This window comes from Leiobunum rupestre, chromosome 3 (assembly GCF_980474605.1).
Source record: "Leiobunum rupestre chromosome 3, qqLeiRupe1.1.hap1, whole genome shotgun sequence".
Taxonomy (NCBI): Eukaryota; Metazoa; Arthropoda; class Arachnida; order Opiliones; family Sclerosomatidae; genus Leiobunum; species Leiobunum rupestre.
Window position 1 is genome coordinate 43,215,461 of NC_143386.1, and position 20,822 is coordinate 43,236,282.

General features: G+C 36.2%; 1 protein-coding gene across 1 annotated transcript in view; it reads right to left on the reverse strand.

Annotated features, from left to right (window-relative positions):
- Positions 1-20,822, reverse strand: part of L (zinc finger protein Lobe) — a 155,558-nt gene that overhangs the window by 32,196 nt on the left and 102,540 nt on the right. Inside the window, exon 3 of the mRNA XM_090169687.1 lies at positions 9,957-10,243. Coding sequence (XP_090025813.1) covers positions 9,957-10,243 — 287 coding nt within the window. The remainder of the gene's footprint in view (positions 1-9,956; positions 10,244-20,822) is intronic.

The window sequence follows — 20,822 nt, forward strand, 5'->3', positions numbered from 1 at the left end:
TATCTCTGTTTGACTTCGAAATAAATAAATATAGTTTATCTAATGATTAATAAATATTACAGAGTTCGATCCAATGGCAGTATTCAGCGAAATTAGTCGTATTTATAATAAAGGAACCATTGAATTGTACACGTGACAGAGCGTGGGCCTTATACAGAACCCATTTTAAGATTAAAGTATACTGAGACGGGTTTAGTTAATAGCGCCTTACAATCGTAAGAGAGGGTACAGTCCGTATAGAATTTAAACCCAACTTAACTCGTGTATTTTATAAATTAAAATATTTCTGTATTTTTCTCGATTTTTTTTCTGATCGTTGACGGAATTAATGTTTATTTTTGAATCAGAAATGGTGTATTCGGGTTGATTAATAATTGGTAAAGTCACTTTGAAACGTATTACATTGTTGAAACTGAGGTAATTTATCAACGTCAAACGAGATAATGGTTCGAAATTAACCACAAACACAATTTTGGATACCTTTAAGGTTATAATGATACGCGAAAGGTTTGTCGCTATCGTACCAATATATCAAAGGTTCGCGCACTCGCCCAGAATCAAGGTATTTAAGAACGTTATCATGATTGCTTTCGGAATGGACAGTAAATTAAGAGGACAGGTTTTCGATAGCCTTCCACAGTGCATTTTATTTCTCCCCGCGTATCAATCAGCTCGAGAGACTCCGAGGGAGTCTTGCAAGGTCGTTTGTACCACGTGATCTTAAAATTTCAAAATGGCAATGTAATGCGGTTGACATTGTTACGTAATTTTTGCGCTTTATATTTTAGTAATTTTTAATTTTGGTTTTTTTTAATTCAATAAAAACGGTTGTATACCATTGAACTGAAAAGTATTTTCGTTTATAGCCCAACATGGCGGGATTCAGTTGAATGGGAAATTTAAATCTGGTTCGTTTTCACTTCGGGTAGGTTAGTTCAGGTTGGGTTAGGTTAGGTTAGGTTAGTTCAGGTTGGGTTAGGTTAGGTTAGTTCAGGTTGGGTTGGGTTGGGTTGGGTTAGGTTAGGTTAGGTTAGATATGGTAGGCAACTATTTCACGTCGGGTCTTATCAAGGTTATTTTCCAAAATTAAACCCGGAAAATATCAAATTTCATGGGAAAAAGGTCTAAAAATACACGTCTGTACGAAATAATAAATATTTAAGACATAGTTTAGTCCAAATTAGATATACTATCGTCACGTAACCTACGATATATAAATATGTATCACTAACGGTATATTGAATGAAAAGCGCGCAAAACGCGGTTTTCGGTCGATTGGAATTCGGTTGAATGGTACATTCGGACGAATGGGATTTCGGTCCAATGGTCTACAATCAATAAAAACTAGCAACTGATATTTAGTATATCATATTTAATCTATAAAAACGTGAAAAAATACCTTTTGGCGTAAAAATGTACTTCGTGTTTATCTTTTTCGAACAGTATCGTCCACTCTTAGCGATACTTGTTTTTTTCAAATAACCTTGGACGACTCCCTTAGTGTGATTGGCTTACGGGGGCTAAAACCAGGCTTTTTACCGATCCTCTAAAATCTACTATCCATGGTTTCGGCTATACTTTGTGCCTTAATATATTCAAGGTGGGACTAAATATTATGTTTTTGGGGACAAACAGATCGCATCTCCCGAAATTGTCCTCGTTCCACCAAATATACGAAAATGAAGAAAAATAGATATTATGTCGCACAAAAAATAAATATTGCAAAACCAAATAATACAACTACTTGGCGTAGAATATATCGAGGGGCTGATCACTCCCCGTAACCGGTAGCTTTGACTGCACTAAACTGATTACGTAAGTGAGTACAGATTTAGCACTACCAAAGGCTGTACTCATTTTCATATTTATGTAATCGGTGTACAGATTTTCAGAGAGTGGTTAGCCCCTCGGAATATATTATTAAGTTTTGAAGAGAAATAACCTCATATTTGTTAATCAATAATCATTCATCAGTATGTCATAAAGGTGTTTTCTTTAATGAAACCTTTTTCACGGGGTATGACGTCAATTACGTCACTTCCAGCTATGTGACGAAAAGCGAGTCATCAACTTTATTGATAGAAAGTTAGTGAATATTTTAAACACGCCAGTTTCTGGTTTTGACAATATATAGTTTACCTCGAACCTCACAAACAAGAGATATTGTTTCCATGGTAACCTTTTCAATAGTGCAAGGATTATAAGAATTTTATATTTACACAATAATAATAACATAAGTGTATAATATTATTACATAAGTGTGACAATTCCTCACATGCAAAAGTTTTACTGAGAGCTATTCACAAGACAGACTGCATTACGGGCTTCGTCGCTGTTTTGGGTCCGCTTGCTAACGCGTCACACGTAGCCTTTGACAGCGCCTCGCTAGGGGGAGATTTTCTTCTTGTGATGACGTCACTCCGTTACTAGCTCTAAGTAAAATATTCACCAATGTGACAAACTTATGGAACATTATTATAAACTTATGATAATAATAATCAGTTATGCTAATACCCACGGCACCATCTTAGGCCCAAGTCATCTAGCCATTAATTCAGATGGCCGGGTTACGATGCGTAGGAGGGTGGTGGCAAGCCCTTTATGCACTACACTCCCTACACTCACTATTACCGTTAACCTCAACAAGTTTTTATGGAAAGGGAAAACGAAGAACTCGGGGAAAAACACCTTAAACCAGTGGGGATAGAACTCGCGAACTCAACGCAGAAGGAGTTGTTCCGAGTTTTCACCCAGTGCCACAAGCTGGGATCGAAAGTGCTAACCACTCCGCCACCTCTACAAGTTTTTATTGAAAGGGGAAACCGAAGAACTCGAGGGAAAACTCCTGTAAATAGTGGGGAGGGACCTTGCAAACTCAACCAGGGTTAATTTTTTTTCTAAGAAAATATTATTCAGAGGCATACTTACGGGTGAATATTAAAAATGTAATAGACTTCGGATATCACGTAGCAATTTGGCTTTGAAAGCAGCGGCAAAGGACTTTTCTTCAAAGACGGCCCGTGACATGGCAAGCCACGCCCCTTGTTACCCAAGATGCTCGGACCTTACGAAAGCAATAACCCTCGAATTCATCCGCGGGCGGTGGATGACTCACAACCCGGCAGAGGGGGACCGCGACCAACCAGCCTTCAGAAGACGTTCTTTCGGGCCAACTGACTACGATGCCAGGTGAGGTTGACTCCCGTTGCGCGCAAAAGCTATAAAGTCACCCTTTTCGCCGGTATCGCGGGGTGGATGAGCGCGTTTTGGACCCTCGCCCGCGGGCCAACAATTACATTTGCCATTCTGCGCGAGTGGAACCAGCGAAGCCAATAAAAATACTGGAGAATATTTTACGAAGATTCATGATTTTGAAGACCATAGAATGGCATTATAATTTCGCCCGTGAAATATAGTGGGCGACTGCTAATTTCGATTTTAAATGGATGCCGGGATTATTTGGACTCCAGTGAGCGGACATAATAGTCGGATTAATGCACTTTATAGGCAATTGGTATGAGCTAATTAACTGCTTATATAATAAATTAAATTAATATTATTAATGGAACTTTTAAGGTAACTAAGTAATTAAATAATATAAATGGAACTTTTAAGGTAACTAAGTAATTGAAAACAAGGTATTTAATATTATTAATGGAACTTTTAAGGTAATTAATTAAATATAATTAATGGTACTTTTAATGTAATTAATTAAATATTATTAATGGAACTTTTAAGGTAACTAAGTAATTGAAAATTATCAATAGATTTTTAAATGTAACTAAATAATTAAATATTATTAATAGAACGTTCAATGTAACTAATTTATTAAATATTATTAATCAAACGGTTAAGGTAATTAAGTAATTGAAACTTATTAACGTAAAAATTAAGGCTACATTAATAATTTTCAATTACTAAGTAACTAACAAGGTGCTGATCACTCCTCGTAATCGGTTGCGCATACAATATTACCGAAAAATGTGTTATTCAAAGTGTAATTAATGTGATTATAAAAAGTAATTTGTTTATTATTAAAAATTAAATCTCCAAGCACTGCATACTTTCTCATTTTGTATTTAAAAAACCAATAACCTTCTTTATTTTTAAACCTCACTCGAATATATTTGAAAAATGGCTATATTTCCTTTTTATGCGGAAATCAAGTGAAGATGAATCGAGCGCTTTCGAGGGTTGAAGGCTGTAAACGCTTCCCGAGAATGATTTCAAAAGAATAATAATAAATAGCTTTCAACCCCTCCCCCCTTTGTGTTGACCTCTTCATATTTTTTAAGAATACTGTTGAAAATTATAAGTTATTTCTTGACCGGTATAAAGCTCGCGGTTTTCATCATATTGGTGATTTATTCGAAATTTCGAAACGAACCAGAAATTATTACATAAAGGTGTAGTTTAAATATTATGTATGACCAAGATCGCGCTAAGGGTACTGAGAAGGAACGAGACTACCTACTACGCCCGTTAGCGTGACTTGGGCCTAAGATGGTGCCTTGGGAATTAGCCTAGCTGATTATTATTAATAATATCTATTTTCCTCTCTGGCAACACGCGAGTTATAATATATCAAACACAAGCGCAGTTAGACGAAAATGACGGTGCGGTTACTGAAACTAGCTTATTGTATTTTAGTGGGGTGGCGGAGTGGTTAGCACTTTCGCCTCGCAGCAAGAGGAGCCGGGTTCGATCCAGGATTGTGGCACTCTGTGCAAACTCGGAACAATTCCTTCCGCGTTGAGTTTACAAGCTCTTTCACCCCTGTTATAAGGGGTTTTCCCCGAGTTCTTCGGTTTCCCCTTCCATAAAAACTGGTTGAGGTTAACGGTAATAGTGAGTGTAGGGAGCTGTTGGCTCGCGTGGCATTCAGGGCTTGCCACCACCCTCTTACGCATTGTAACCCGGCCACCTGAATTAATTGCTTTAAAAGTCGCTTGATGACTTAGGCCTAAGGTGGTGCTGATTATTAAAATCATAACAGTAGTGAAAATGTTTTACTGTTAATAGACCTCTAAATAAAATAAGCTTGCTGAACTTGTTTTACGTAGCTCATTCGTCACGAAATACGTAGAAGTTCAGTTCAGTTTAGGCTTAAAAACAAGGTGCCCCATCAAATTTATCCTTATATCCAGGGCTTTCCGTAGTGCGACGTCATCGATACGTCACCCGACACGCAGCAGCAACTTCAAAACAAGAAAGCCCATGTCACTTTATAGAAAGGCCTATTTAGTTCGACCAACTTTAATTAAAGCTTAATTTAACAATTGAGCTTTTAAATTCTTAACTAAAATAAATAAGTGTTAGATTCTCAATTATTACGCCAAGAAATAATATTTTATAACAAGTTCCCGACAGATGGCTTTACTGTTTCAATTTAAATTACGATTTTCGTTCAGGCCTTCTCTGCCGTGCAAAGCACAAAAGCATTAACGACCAAATTTTCGATTTACAGATTTTGGTTTTATTTCTCCTTATTTTATACGTTAAATTCAATTTTGAACTAATTTTCGAATTTAAAATTTTTGTTCTTAGAGAAATGACTTGTTTCAAAACGCACTATTTTAGGTTTTTGCATTATTTTCATCCCAAAAACGCATTAATGTGTTTATTTTCTTTAAAAGTCAAATCAAAACGCATTTTTTTTTCGCGTTTTAAGACATGGTTTTAATGATATTTCTGAAATATCGTTTGGCCTGTAAATTGTTTAGTACCAGAATATAATTTGAGTTGAAAAATCCAAGTCCACTATATAAACTTGAAAGAAGTAAGTTGGGGTATTTTAAGGCAAAGAAATTTCGCGGGTTTTCTCCATATTTTGGTTTTGGTCGTTAATGCTTTTGTGCTTTGCACGGCAGTTCTGTAAACGGGTCGATTTCTACGTTCTCAATAACTCGCGTACGTTCCTGGTATGATTCAAACACTTGTTGCGCGATAGATAGCCAATATATTTTCCTTCAAGATTGTTTAAAAGCGTATGGACCAAAGGATCTAGTTGTTAATGGTCTTTACTTCCGGTTTTCTGGCCAGCTTGTTATTGGGCATTGAACAGTTGATTCTGCTGTTTCGAAACGGTTTGACGACGAATTTGTCCAAAACGAAACAAATTTTGACGTTTAAATCCTACGATTTTTAGATATAAAATAAAATAATTTAATAGCGTTTTTTCGAATTTCTAACGTCAAAATCGTATTGCAAATTGCCAAACAATCATTTACCTTCATACGTTCTAAATATAGTTTCAAATGTTCAAAATCAATTTTCTATTGGCGTTATTATTTTTTTTCAATTTTAACGCCTCATTATGCAACACCATTTGGACAATTTAAATTCGAACAAAAGATACTACTCCCCAAAAATAATTACCTTAAATAAGCTAATTTACTAGATAGCATTTTACCCACGTCAAATTCCGGCATAAATATATATTTTGTAAATACCTTAAACTTACAATATTCGTCTTAAAAATATACACCTACAGAATTTCATTTCGGAAAATCACGACTTAATATTTCCTACAATTTTGACACAAAAATGGATCATAATCTTTAAAAAAAAGCAGTCAAAATGACTTTAAAAGTTCGTGGGTTCTTTAGTCATCGTCGGCATTTGGTCATTTTCGTATGAGAAAAGCTCACCAAAGTCGAAAAGTTCCGATTCACACGGTGTCACACCAAAACTATACGCTTTACAGGTAGAACCATCAGGTAGGGGGGGTCAAAAGAAGGGGAAACAAGGTAAGATATATCGACCTAAACACGCGACATACCGATAACTCAAATCCGAGATCGGGGAAAGAGTCATTTTTTGATATAATATAAATGAGATATTCGTTTTAGTTGGACGTTTCACCCTATCCATTAAACAGCGTTAAAATTGCTTAAAAAAGACAAACTATTCCGGAATCGCGATTAACGTTATGATTTTAAGAGCAAGGCCTATTGAAACTCTAATGGATGGGCAAACAAAATATAATATCTTAAACGGTTCAGTTCTTTTGTTTGGCCATGCTGGGTCGCCTCGATTTGACCCGGAGATCGTGATGACGGTAGCGTCGATTGAGACGCGTTTTTGGCGATGGATTCGAACCGCCCCGATAATCGGTTTAAGGATGCGATGAATCCCGATAGGTGAAACCCTCTACAAACTATTAATTTAAACGGAATATTTATCCCCGCTATGATAATCTTTGATTACAATTTTTCTAGCTTTCACGTCAGAAAAGTTGCGAGTTCAAGTGTTTGTAAACAGTCAATTTTCGTTAGCTTTGTGGGGTTAAGGGGGAAGAATACAATAAAAGCCTCTTTTTCGTTCAAGCTGAACGTTTCTGTTTTAACAATTATATAATTGAATTATATTTTTCTTATTAGGCTGAACCTTCCTCTAGTGCTTAAAATAATTTTGATAACTATAATATTAATAGTTAACGAGATATAAGGTCCTAACTAAAGGGTAGTTTGGGCGCTTGCCCAATTTGTTTAGCTCCGGGGGTCCGAATTAAAACGTAATAACTTAATTACTTTTAAATTTAAAATTGTCAAAATTATTTTAAGCACTAAACAAGAGGCGGTTCTACACTTAAATATTGATTTTATAAGTTAAAATACAAGATTAAAAGAGTTCAGCTTGAAATAGCGCGAAAGTAAACAACGGCCACTGTAGTCTTCCCCTTAAGCCCGTGTTTGAGAACGTGTGGTGAGAACTTGTAGTAGGGTGGACGTAACTTTGTGTTACAGTGTGCACCTCCTACAAGCAGGGCTGGATTAAGACTATTACAAAGTAGAATTTGGTGCCCCTAAAAATTCAGACCTTAAGTTTAAATTATAAACATACTGGTATGAAAGCTTAGACCAATTGGGATCTAAGATGAAAGTCAGCAATTACTGGTGGGTTTGAAGATGGATTTACACTACGTTCACAATTATTGTCCTTGCAACTAATTCCACAGTTCAATTGGCCAGTTTCATTGTATCGCTGTGACAAAAGTTGGTAAATTGACGCGTTTCAATCAGTGGCGTAAATACGCCAATTCAGCCAATGCGGTGCATTGGGGCAGGGACGGATTAACCCTTCCGGCGCCTTTAGACACAGAAACATTTGGCGCCCCTTGGAATTGTCTTAAGGGCTGGTCAGCTAAGTAGGGGCGTATTGGTTTTTAATAAATAAATAAATAAATATATTTTAGTTTCCCCAAACGTTGTTGGTATTTTTTTACCTTTTCGGCGTTGTTTTAAGTAGGGGCCAGCCAAATACTTGTACCGTGGGGCTTTATCGAAGTTTTGGCGCCCATAGAAAAATGCCGCCCTAGGCACGTGCCTACTTTGCCTAATGGTTAATACGCCCCTGCATTGGGGCCCATAAACTTTTACTTAGTCGACTGTTCGATCGGCTGTCTCACGAAACAACGCCGTATACATGTATATTTTTAACGGGAGTATTACAGTGATGTCATTATCACGTAACTAGGCCAACGCAACCAATCGTGTACGTTGGAACGCACAAAAATTGACATGTCACCGGGGCCCTTTTTATTATTTGGCATTGGGGCCCAATTTTCCTAGCTACGCCACTGGTTTCAATAATCAGTTGAAAAGTTTAAAACTGGCAGTAGCATTTTGTAACTTTGGATGAATGGCATCATCTGACGTCACAGTGCCCTTACGATATTCAATACAATGATAGCGTTCTGATAATATGGCGATTTTAATTTTTTCTTAAAATTCTACCCTCGCGAACTACTAAAAAACACACGGAAATCGGTAATAGATATATGTTAAGCAACCCCTCGAAGACGTGTAGGGGAAACGTTTAGTTTTATTCTGTACAATCTACACCCCTACAAGTTCCCCGTACACGTCTTCGAGGGGTAGTTTAAACTGTCTATCCTTGATTTGGTTTAAAATATACCTTTGTAAAATTAGCTACTTAATTAACAATTGAATAACTAAAGTTTAGTCCACATTATACAACGTTTGTAGATGCAATGCTTATACTCGTTTTCGTACTATGAACGTATTTGGGAGGGCAATTAGCTTTTTCAGTTTTCATATGGGCCACGTAGCGGTCAACGCGAGAAACTAATAAACTGCCGGATTTTCATCTGCTAAGGCGAGTTCGGCGTTTGGATAAAAATTAACCACTTATTTTATTTTTATCCATAACCTTCAATTTTCCGAAAATATGAATTATTTTTTGCATGTTAAATCTTTGTTTATCCATGGATAATATCCATTAATAAACAGTTAACCAAAATATTTACGATTAATCGAAATTTTGTCAGTTAATTTATCTGTTACGCAGAGCTCTATGCTAAGCAGTCGCGTTTTGATTTATAGCCAGCTTAGCAGACGAAAATCCAGTAATTTATAAACTTCTGACGTTAGCCGCTAAGTGTGAGAGGAGGAAGCCTAGGGGCCCGTGTGTGAACAAACAACTTCTGACGTTAGCCGCTAAGTGTGAGAGGAGGAAGCCTAGGGGCCCGTGTGTGAACAAACAACTTCTGACGTTAGCCGCTAAGTGTGAGAGGAGGAAGCCTAGGGGCCCGTGTGGGAACAAACGGCATAAACTTCTCTCCGAAAAAGTATAGCTATCTCCGTTAGTAACTGCTCTCTTTGAGGCCCGGAAATTATATTTTACCGGGGCCCGGGCCCGCTCTCGGTGGCCCTGATGACTAATTCAAGGCCTAAAAAGATTGACCAACAACAACGACACTTAATATTACTAAATACAGTAATACGCGTAACATGGGCTTCTAAAACATCCTTTAAACGCTTGAAAAAAACTGACGCTTTAAGACGAAGTAACGACTAAGAAAGAGTAGGAAATGGAAGCCGTAAAACGTAGCGCGGCGCGGGTCAAAGGTCGCCCATTTATATAACAAGGTGTAATAAAACGGCGCTGGAATAAAATATAAAGCGCGGGAGAGAAAGAAGAGTATATCTTACTTGTTCGTGCCTCTTGAGGTAGCTGAGCCTCGGGAAAGCCTTGTCGCAGAACTGGCAGGCGTAAGGGGTGTTCTCGGTGACCCCTATGGTGTAGGTGGAGTCGTGGGGGTGGTGGTTGGAGGAGGATCCGCTGCCGCCCGTGCCGGATGGGTCGCCCGGGTCCGAAGAGTTGGAAGCCGGCGTGGCGCACGAAGTCAGCGGAGACAGCGAGCGCAAAGACGCTAAATCGTCCGGTGTGCAATCCGAAGAACGCCAAGACAGAGGTGTGCCCAAGCCGCCGTTCAGACCTGCACAATAAGCGATGAAACGATTAAATACGCGTTCAATCGGCGAAACGAAATAGGCTTAGGTTATTTCAGTATGATTGGCGAATTAGTATCCCAATCCGAATTTAATAAATACCGAATCAGTTTACAAACACGCGAAATCCGAGGGGCTGACCATTATCCGTAGCTTTATCTGTACTCAGGGCCACCGTGAGCGGGCCCGGGCCCGGACAAAACAATACTTTCGGGCCCCAAGAGCTACCTCATTTTTCTAATTAACCATGTTTCGCGGGAGAAGTATAGTAGAAGGGATCAAACGTGGGGCCCTAAAACTTGTACGGGCCCCGGTAATTTGTACCGTCTCCCCCCCTCTCTTGTCAGGTCTGTACTAAAGTGATTACGTACTCGATTACAGAATTAGCACTACCAAAGGCTGTACTCGTTGTAATCGGTGTACAGAATTTAAGGAAGTGGTTAGACCCTAGGGAAAATCTGTAAAATATTGCGTTCTGTCGTAAACAGTTTTTTAATTTAATTTAATCTAATTTTTATAATACCCGATTTGTTATCGTTTTGAAACATCGTAAAAATTTAACGGCTTATCCACGAATAACCGTACATAGATAAAACTAAGTTTATTCGAAATTAAATATAACTAATTAGCCTTTTCAGTTATTCATTTTTAAAGTATGAATCATCGGCTTCCCATCGATACCAAATTTACAAACTTCCCATCGATACCCAATTTACAAACTTCCCATCGATACCCAATTTACAAACTTCCCATCGATACCCAATTTACAAACTTCCCATCGATACCCAATTTACAAACTTCCCATCGACACCCAATTTACAAACTTCCCATCAATACCAAATTTACAAACTTTCCATCGATACCAAATTTACAAACTTTCCATCGATACCAAATTTACAAACTTCCCATCGATACCAAATTTACAAACTTCCCATCGATACCAAATTTACAAACTTCCCATCGATACCAAATTTACAAACTTCCCATCGATACCAAATTTACAAACTTCCCATCGATACCAAATTTACAAACTTCCCATCGATACCAAATTTACAAACTTCCCATCGATACCAAATTTACAAACTTCCCATCGATACCCAATTTACAAACTTCCCATCGACACCCAATTTACAAACTTTCCATCGATACCAAATTTACAAACTTCCCATCGATACCAAATTTACAAACTTCCCATCGATACCAAATTTACAAACTTCCCATCTATACCAAATTTACAAACTTCCCATCGATACCAAATTTACATACTTCCCATCTATACCAAATTTACAAACTTCCCATCGATACCAAATTTACAAACTTCCCATCGATACCAAATTTACAAACTTCCCATCGATACCAAATTTACAAACTTCCCATCGATACCAAATTTACAAACTTCCCATCGATACCAAATTTACAAACTTCCCATCGATACCAAATTTACATACTTCCCATCGATACCAAATTTACATACTTCCCATCTATACCAAATTTACATACTTCCCATCTATACCAAATTTACAAACTTCCCATCTATACCAAATTTACACCAAATTTACAACAAGCAACAAATTAATTTTTTAAAAATCCCAAAAACAATGAATAAAAAAAAAGAAAAACTTACGAGCAACAACTTCCATAAGTTTCATACTCAAACTCCACATGGGATTTTGCGCGCGCCGTTTTCAATTTGACAGCAGCCGAGCGCGGGTGAGTCTAGCGCGGACGACGGCCAAACGGCGAATCAGCGCCGACAGAGTCCGCCGGCAATCGTCCCAAATCGGAATGTCGACCAAAAAATCGATAATAGCCGAAATCAAATAATCAAAAATCCAACGCGCGGATAGTCCTTCCAAAGATAACAACGACAATTATCCACACATAGACGATGTTAAAATTGGTCTTATAAAACTCGACTTAAAAATAAGCCATCGAGGTCTTCGGAGGTCAAACGCGAGAGTGTCCTAAGATCGGACCGTCGCGCGAACACCACTTGAGAAGTATATGTATAAAAGTCGGCCCGGGACGGTAACAATTTGACGGAATTCCCCGGGGGAACCCGGTTGGTCCGGGGCGTGTGATTACGAGTCACCGTCGGACACGGCTCGCGGTGCAGAGGGACGTGAATTTCGGCACGACCGGGCTGATACCCTGGCGAAAATGATCGGCTCGGGATGGGAGAGATTTCGTCTTGGTGACGCGCGGACCAGCGGGAATCTCTTCGCGGGAGCCTCCACGCTACTTCAGGAAGAGAACCGGCACATCTTCATTTTTGTTCCCCTCTCTCTCTCTCTCCAAACTTTCGCGAAGATTTTTTTGGTGATGGGGATGTAGCCAGGGAGGGTGTTCAAACAATGGGGGGTAGCTCTTTAAACTTTTCCAGGGGGGCATATTTTTGCCATTTTTTTTTTGGGATAGGGGTACGTGAACGGGTCTTTCGATAGTTCGTACCCTCCCTCGCGATTGTTAGGACATGTTTTTATTACGTTTTTGCGGTCATTTCGATGGGCGTTTCGAACAACGGTCAATTTTGAACAACCATGTTTTTGCTTTTATGCAAATTATTGATTGTAAAATGAACGGTGGCGTTTGTTTATTTTCATTCGAACTATGGCCTAAATTTAGTGGGGGAAAGACGTACTTGATAAACCTTATTCAGGAATAAAATAATTCCAAATATGAATTTTTCCATTTTTTTTGGGCGTACTGTATATTTGATTATTTTTCATCTTCAATAATAGGCCCTTCAATAAATCATCTTTGACGAAATTGCCAAGAAGTAATATTTCCGAGAGCCAGGACCTGCAAGTCACTGCTTAAATAGTGATTGTTAAAATAATGGAAACTTGTCACCTGTACGGTATGCAACAAAATTAAGTGTTCACTTTTAACCAAGTATCTATTTTTGACATAATAAGGCTTGGCAAAAACACGACGTTCTGTTTACAGGTGAAATTTTTCCATTATTTCAACAGTCCTTGCAGGTCCTGGCTATCGGAAATATTATTTCTTGGCAATTTCCTTGAAGGATGTTTTATTTAAGCGCCTATTAAAAATTAATACATTTAATAAATTTTAATAATAAAAATTCTCAATTAATATTTAAATAAAGCAATTATATTTTAATAATTTTTATGAAAATTTTCTAATTTGGTGAAATTTTACCGAAACTTAAAAGGGCCACACCGGTCTTTGAGAAAATTGTTCCCGGATTTAACACGTAAAAGCTGATACGACTAATCATATTCTAGAAACAAGCGCGTGAAACTGGTTAAATTCAAATGCCGGTTGGTCCCTTTAAATCTCCAAAATCCAGGCCCGGACTGGCCAGGTCGGCGATCTCCCCCAAATTGCTTATAACATTTTTTTTAACGAGGGCCCCCAAAGGATCCAGTCCGGGCCTGTCAAAATCTTAATCTTGGCTATACGTATAATATTACTATTCTACTGTTTTATCTATTTTGCCTGTAACAAAAAGAGGCTAGCGGTAGTAGTGAGTGTAGGGAGCTGTTGGCTCGCGTGGCATGAAGGGCTTGTCACCACCCTCCTACGCGTTGTAACCCGGCCACCTGAATTAATGGCAATTAAAGTCGCTTGATGACTTGGACCTAAGGTGGTGCCTTGGGTATTAGCCTAGCTGATTATTATTATTATTATTACTTCAAAATTTCCATCCGCAAAATTGTCACTATTTACGACGCTCAAAACCAAGCCCTCTGGAAACTATCGCCATCTATCGCCTTCCAATCAACTTCTAAATAAAAAAGCACGTAGAAAATGATCCTTAGTACGAACGCAACTCGTCTACAGTGTGATCAAAGGCTGGCTATTGGGGAAAGGCAACTTCGACTGCCCACCGACGCCAATTGTCACCCGAGGCGAGTTGGCAAGCTTCGCGAATCGGTATATACTAAAGTTTCCCCCTCACATTTGTTTCAAACAGTTTTAAACCTCCCCCCTTTTTGGTCCCACCCCCTTTATCGCCATATTTATTATTATGGATTTTTTCTTTTACAACTAAGCGGGCGGGTTTGAACTATAAAATATATCTACGTACGCTAGCGATATAAAAGCTTTTCTTGACGATTATTACACTTTTTGGAACGCTAAATTGGCCCTTGGCTAATCAGAAGGAGGGGGGGGGGGCTACATAGGTCCTGTCCCGAGCTCAACTCATTTGTTTCGTAAGACAAAAAAAATAAAGTAAAACGAATCAAAAAAAGTTTGTGAAAAATTTCTTACACCTGCGAACGTTTTCTTATTATTTTTTTTTAAAAGGGGGGGAAAGTTTTAAAGCAGTATTTTTTCGGTACCTTCATTACAATTTAACTTTCTCGAATGACTGAGGATGGGGTTGTTTTTGAGTTACAAATATTACAGAAGTTTAAAAACGGTTTTACATTTCTGTCTGTTTAGTAATTGTCAATGTTATTTTAAATGTTTTTTTTTGTTTAGAAGCTATTGTCAGTTTAGTCAGAACGTTAATGAGAAGTTCTCGGTAAATTTATGACTTGTATTTGTAGTTTACTACTTTTAAAAATAAATAAAATTGAAATGTAATTATGGCGTGTTTAGCGTTGTCTTACCCGCATACGGTAATTTATATTATTATTGAATGTCAAATTGCTCGTGTCACGTGACTACGTGTTTATGAATTATTTGGCACTGAATACTTTGGTATAAATCTCCAGTGTTTTATTGTTTAAAGGGGATATGAACTTCCATTTAAATGGTGGATAATTATATCATATAAGGATTTTAAAAGCAAAAAATTGGAAATAATATGGTTGATATATAAATAAATATGCTTAATTACAGTAAATATTTGATGTATGCTTCCGCGTTAAAACTTTCCTACAACTGGAGCCTGTCTCGAGCCTGGAAGGTACATTTAACCAAGATGGAAACTTATCCCGTAAGAAATATATATACTTCTGGTATTAATAAGTGTTTATATGACAAGCTGAAGCGCAAATCCACATAATAAAACCCTTTCAGCAAATTTTACCATGAAATGAAGAAAAATTATTATTATTTTTTGTTCCATATCAATATTTCCACTATTAATATCAATAAATAAATAAAAAATAAATTTTACAGTTAAAAAGAGGTTGTTTACTGCAAAAACTATCAATAAATTAATGGCTAAACTGTGCATAAAGTCCATAAAAATATTATTAATTAATTCAGATATTTAATTAACATCGTAAAATATTAATTTTACACCATTGTCAAATTTAACATGGACCAAACTTCCCAAAAAGTTCACCATATTATTAACTAAATTGGGAGACTTAATTTGAAACGATTAAATATCGGAGGGCAAAATTAAGATTAACGTTCTGCAAAAACTGTTGAAAGGTTGAACGAAGGTTATCGATACGTGACGGTAGCATTGTTTAAGAAAACCGTTTGATAGCCCCTCTCGAAATCTCATTTCTCATTATTTTAAAAGTTACCATCTTTTAATAATAAGGCAACGACCAAAAAAGGGGTAAAAAGCAGAAATATTGACCCTAATTATGTGTCCTTTCTTATTAAGTTTCTAAGCTCCTCGATGTATTTTTACACGCCCTGCAATATTCCGGATTCAAGCCTTTATGAGTAGTCACGACTGGCTCATTTGTCGACGACCAACTTCAAATAAAATTATATTGCGTCAACGTTTTATACTATCCGTCAAAAGAACGGCGCAGGTGGATTCTTCGATTCAAAGCTTTTTTTTTGTTTCTTTTTAGGAGTATAACAAAAGTTTCGTGGTTAATTTATGCCACATTTTATATGACATAGATAAAACATTTTAAGAGTAATGTAAAAATTCTATCATATATCAAGGAAGCGTATTTTAGGGAGTTTAAAAAACATTATTTTTCTGTAGATACTAATTATTAATCACAAATATTTAAAATATTTAATTTAGGTAGTTGGAAAAATAAATTAGTTTTTAATTATAAATTAATTTGTTTTAATTTTAATTATATATTATCCTGAAAGAGGTAATTAGTAGAAACTAAATTTGTTTTACAAATTTATTTTTATGTTTGGGTTTATTAATTTGTATTTAAAATATTTAGTTTGGGTTTATTAATTTGTATTTAAAATATTTAGTTTGGGTTTATTAATTTGTATTTAAAATATTTAGTTTGGGTTTATTAATTTGTATTTAAAATATTTAGTTTGGGTTGGGTTTATTAATTTATTTAAAATATTTAGTTTGGGTTTATTAATTTATTTAAAATATTTAGTTTGGGTTTATTAATTTGTATTTAAAATATTTAGTTTGGGTTGGGTTTATTAATTTATTTAAAATATTTAGTTTGGGTTTATTAATTTATTTAAAATATTTAGTTTGGGTTTATTAATTTATATTTAAAATATTTAGTTTGGGTTGGGTTTATTAATTTATTTAAAATATTTAGTTTGGGTTTATTAATTTATTTAAAATATTTAGTTTGGGTTTATTAATTTGTATTTAAAATATTTAGTTTGGGTTTATTAATTTGTATTTAAAATATTTAGTTTGGGTTTATTAATTTGTATTTAAAATATTTAGTTTGGGTTGGGTTTATTAATTTGTATTTAAAATATTTAGTTTGGATTGGGTTTATTAATTTGTATTTAAAATATTTCGTTTGGGTTTATTAATTTATATTTAAAATATTTAGTTTGGGTTGGGTTTATTAATTTATATTTAAAATATTTAGTTTGGGTTTATATATATATATTTAAAATATTTAGTTTGTGTTTATTGGTTTATATTTAAAATATTTAGTTTGGTTATATTAATTTGTATTTAAAATATTTAGTTTGGTTATATTAATTTGTATTTAAAATATTCAGTTTGGGTAGCTGATTAACTAGTGTAAAAGTTTTTAATTCTAAATTAATTCGCGCTTAAAATAGTTAATTCATAATAATTATGAATTAATTACATATAATCTTGATGAACCTAATTCATTTAATAAATTTATTTTTAATTTTTGTATATGTTTACTTGTTAATATTAAAAATTAATTATTTACTTAAAATATTTAAATTATTTAATTTAATATAAAGATAATAATTAATAATTATAAATTGATTTGTACTCAAAATATTTAATGTAAAACAATTACTAATTACAAATTAACTTGATGAAGCTAATTATTTTAAACTAAATTTGTATCGTTAATTATATTTGAGTCTACGTTTACCTGATACTATCACTTAAAATATTTTATTTAGGTAGTGGGTAAAAAAATTAATTACGCATATTAAAATAAATAATTTAAAATAATTAAATATTACAAATCGAGCTACTTCGTGTAAACTAAATTTATTTAATAATATTATTTCCAATATCAGAATCTGTGCATATCCGATTTACGTAACAAAATCCACATATTAAAATCGCATCTTCCAATTTTCGAGTTTAAATTAAACAAAAAATGTTACTGAAAAATATAAGGTACATAAACTGCGAAATTTTCTTAAAAAATCCCCAGAGATTACGAAATTTGTTTTAGACGATCAAATTGCGTAATCTTTAAGAGATCGGAGATTTAGAAGCAACCCGGGACCTTATCGTAAGGGTTGATGGCGCGGGTTCTATTAATTAAGATTAGAATGTTTTCGGGCTACCGAGAGTTTGGTAGCCCACTCTAGCCCCGTCTCCCACTTTATCGAAACCGAGATAAGGGATCGGAAATAAATCAAGACAGATTTATATTGAAAATCTTCCGAGGAACGGGTGGAGCAAAGATAGGGGAAGCAAGATCTTGTCTTTTTGGAAATCAAAAGTATTCTTGCTCTAGGTGGTCACGGACTGAGGCATCAGGAGTTCGCCAAGGGTGCAGGGGGACGTTGTTATAATAAAAAACGATATTTTATGTAGCCCGTTGCACGTATTAAATACAGTAGTGGGATTCAATTTTAATGGTCGACGTGAAGAGATACGTTTAACAGCCGATGCCAAAAAGATACTCTTTGACCTTAACCGAACGCCACGGAAGATTATTATTAAATTTTATAAAAAAAAAATACGAAAGTCATCTATTTTTTTAATGTGTAAAAATTCTACACTTTGTTCTTAATCAAACTATAAAAAAGCTTATTAAATTTGAAGGAAATTGTTTTATGCGAAAAGATACTTACACTTTGATCATAGTCAAAGGATTAAGAAGCTGCTTATTAAATAAAAAATAATGATCCTATATTTTGTACAAAATAAAACATTTAAGATAAATTTATAGATAAATGTTTTATTTAACTTTTTTCAAAAACTGAGTTGCACAATTCGTTCCTTGCTCGTCGCGTCATTGGCATGATACGTCATAGCTAAGTTCCGCCATAAAACGGCCGCCATGGCATTTTACTACGTCACCAATCACGAGGCAAACACCACGTGCCCATATTAACTGATATAAAATAATCACGTGATCAAATCTCATTACCATGGCAACGAAAATAGGCGAATTGTACCAAAACTTTACGCAGAAATTCGCAAAAGAGATTTCGAGATTTGTAGTAATTCTTACCACTTAATTAATATCTTAATTTACTAAAAGTTGATACCTCAGTTAATTTAATTACCTTTCTATAGTGTAACGCTAGGGTCATTCTCGAGCGATTTATGTTGAAACTCTAATTCTAATTGGGGCTCTTGTTAGTGGATGTCCTACTCCACGCGTCAAGGTCGAGCCTTGACAATGGCCATGACATTCAAGGTCGTACACACCCTGAACACAATACGAAAGAATAAAAGAAACACAAGCGAAGAACCATTACATCTCGGGTACTTTGGAAATTTTTCCCGTTTTAACTGCTTTTAACCCATAAACGGAGGTAAAAAGAAATCGGGGGGGGGGGGGAGAGGTGAGAATGCGCTCCCCCGTACCATTTCAATCAAACAAGCAACACTGACGCCGGAGAGTCAAAAGGTAAGGGGTCCCCAATACCTGGAAAGCTCTTCTTCCAACAATTCCAGGTATAACAAAAGGGAGGTTTTTTCGTGCCTTTTAGGCGGAATTGTCGTGGCCCACGAAGCACCTTCCGCGGGGTTAAAGGTTACCCCCGTCCCCCCTCCCAAGAGGGCCGAAAGCGGATGGCACCCTTCCTTTTGACTCCCATTCAGCCGGAGCACGTGGCTCTACTCAAAGCTGGTAAACACTCTTCGGAGGCAGGCTACCCCGAGGGCACTCGCGTTAACACCCAACGCTTTGAGCCATTTCCACACATTCACCTGGAAACGATAAACTAACGAAGAACGTACCATACTCCATACATTTAACCACGCTGTAAAGTCTTCGTACGCTTCAGGTAAATCGTTTTCGCAACGTCTCGAGAATTTCGGGGGTGCTGATCCCGCTGCGATGGCCAAAGTTGCTCCGGAAGAATTGACGAATAATATAATCAGGAGGTTAGCTCTCTTTACAGCCTGGATGTCAGCCTCGGAGAATAGGGAGACAAGGTTTTTACGTGCTTTACAGCCAACCCGAGAGATTTTCGCTAAAAATTGCCTCCACTCCCGCGCGCGCACCTGCACGAGTCTTTATCCATTTCCCGCGTTCTGACTACTCTCCTCCCTCAGCGGAAAAGAAATTCTTCGGCCGAGCACTTTTGAGGAAAACGCGGAAAAGCCTCATTACCACCTTCGATAAACGAGATGTCACGTTCAAGAGAACAGCTTTCATTTGGTCTTAGCTAGCTTGTTAAAATGTTCACGGAAATACGTCATAGCACTGCCAACTTCTATAACGCGATTCCGCGATTGGGGTTGGCCGTGGTTAAAATATAGGGGCTGCTTCACTAACAAGGAGACTACCCGATGTGTTACACACCGATTTTGTTCAAACTCGGGGGATTGGTAGACCTTCATGTAACTTGAGAAATCCTAAAGGGATTTTATTCAATGGGCAACGGGCTTGCCATGGTAACGAAAAATGTTTTTGAAAACATAAAATAACATGGGATTTTGACCGATTTCCCTGTGAAAAAAATTTAAAAAGTTGATCAAAATGTGACCAATTTTGATTTTTTTCGTCAATTTTTATCAATTTTTTTATACTTTTGGTATTTTCATTTTTTTTTCAATTCCCATGTTATTTTCAATGGGAAAATTTCCATTTTATATTGTCAAAAACATTTTTCGTTGCCATGGCAAAACCGTTGCCCATTGAATAAAATCCCTTTAGGATTTTTCAAGGTACATGAAGGTCTACCAATTCCCCGAGTTTGAACAAAATTGGGTAGTCTCCTTGTAAGCCTAGGTTAAAAACGTGTTTTAGACCAAAAAAAATGTATGCTATCGCCTATTTAAGTCATATCCCGTGAGCAAGGTTTCATTAAAGACAATGCATTTATGGCATAATTATTGGTTATTATGTTACATATGATACGGTAATAACATTTGGTAATAGTTAGTGTAGGGAGCTGTTGGCTCGATCGCGTGGCATGCAGGGCTTGCCACTACCCTCCTACGCATTGTAACCCGGCCACCTGAATTAATCGCTATTTCAAGCTGAACTCTTTTAATTTTGTATTTTAACTTATAAAATTAATATTTAAGTGTATAACAGCCTCTTGCTT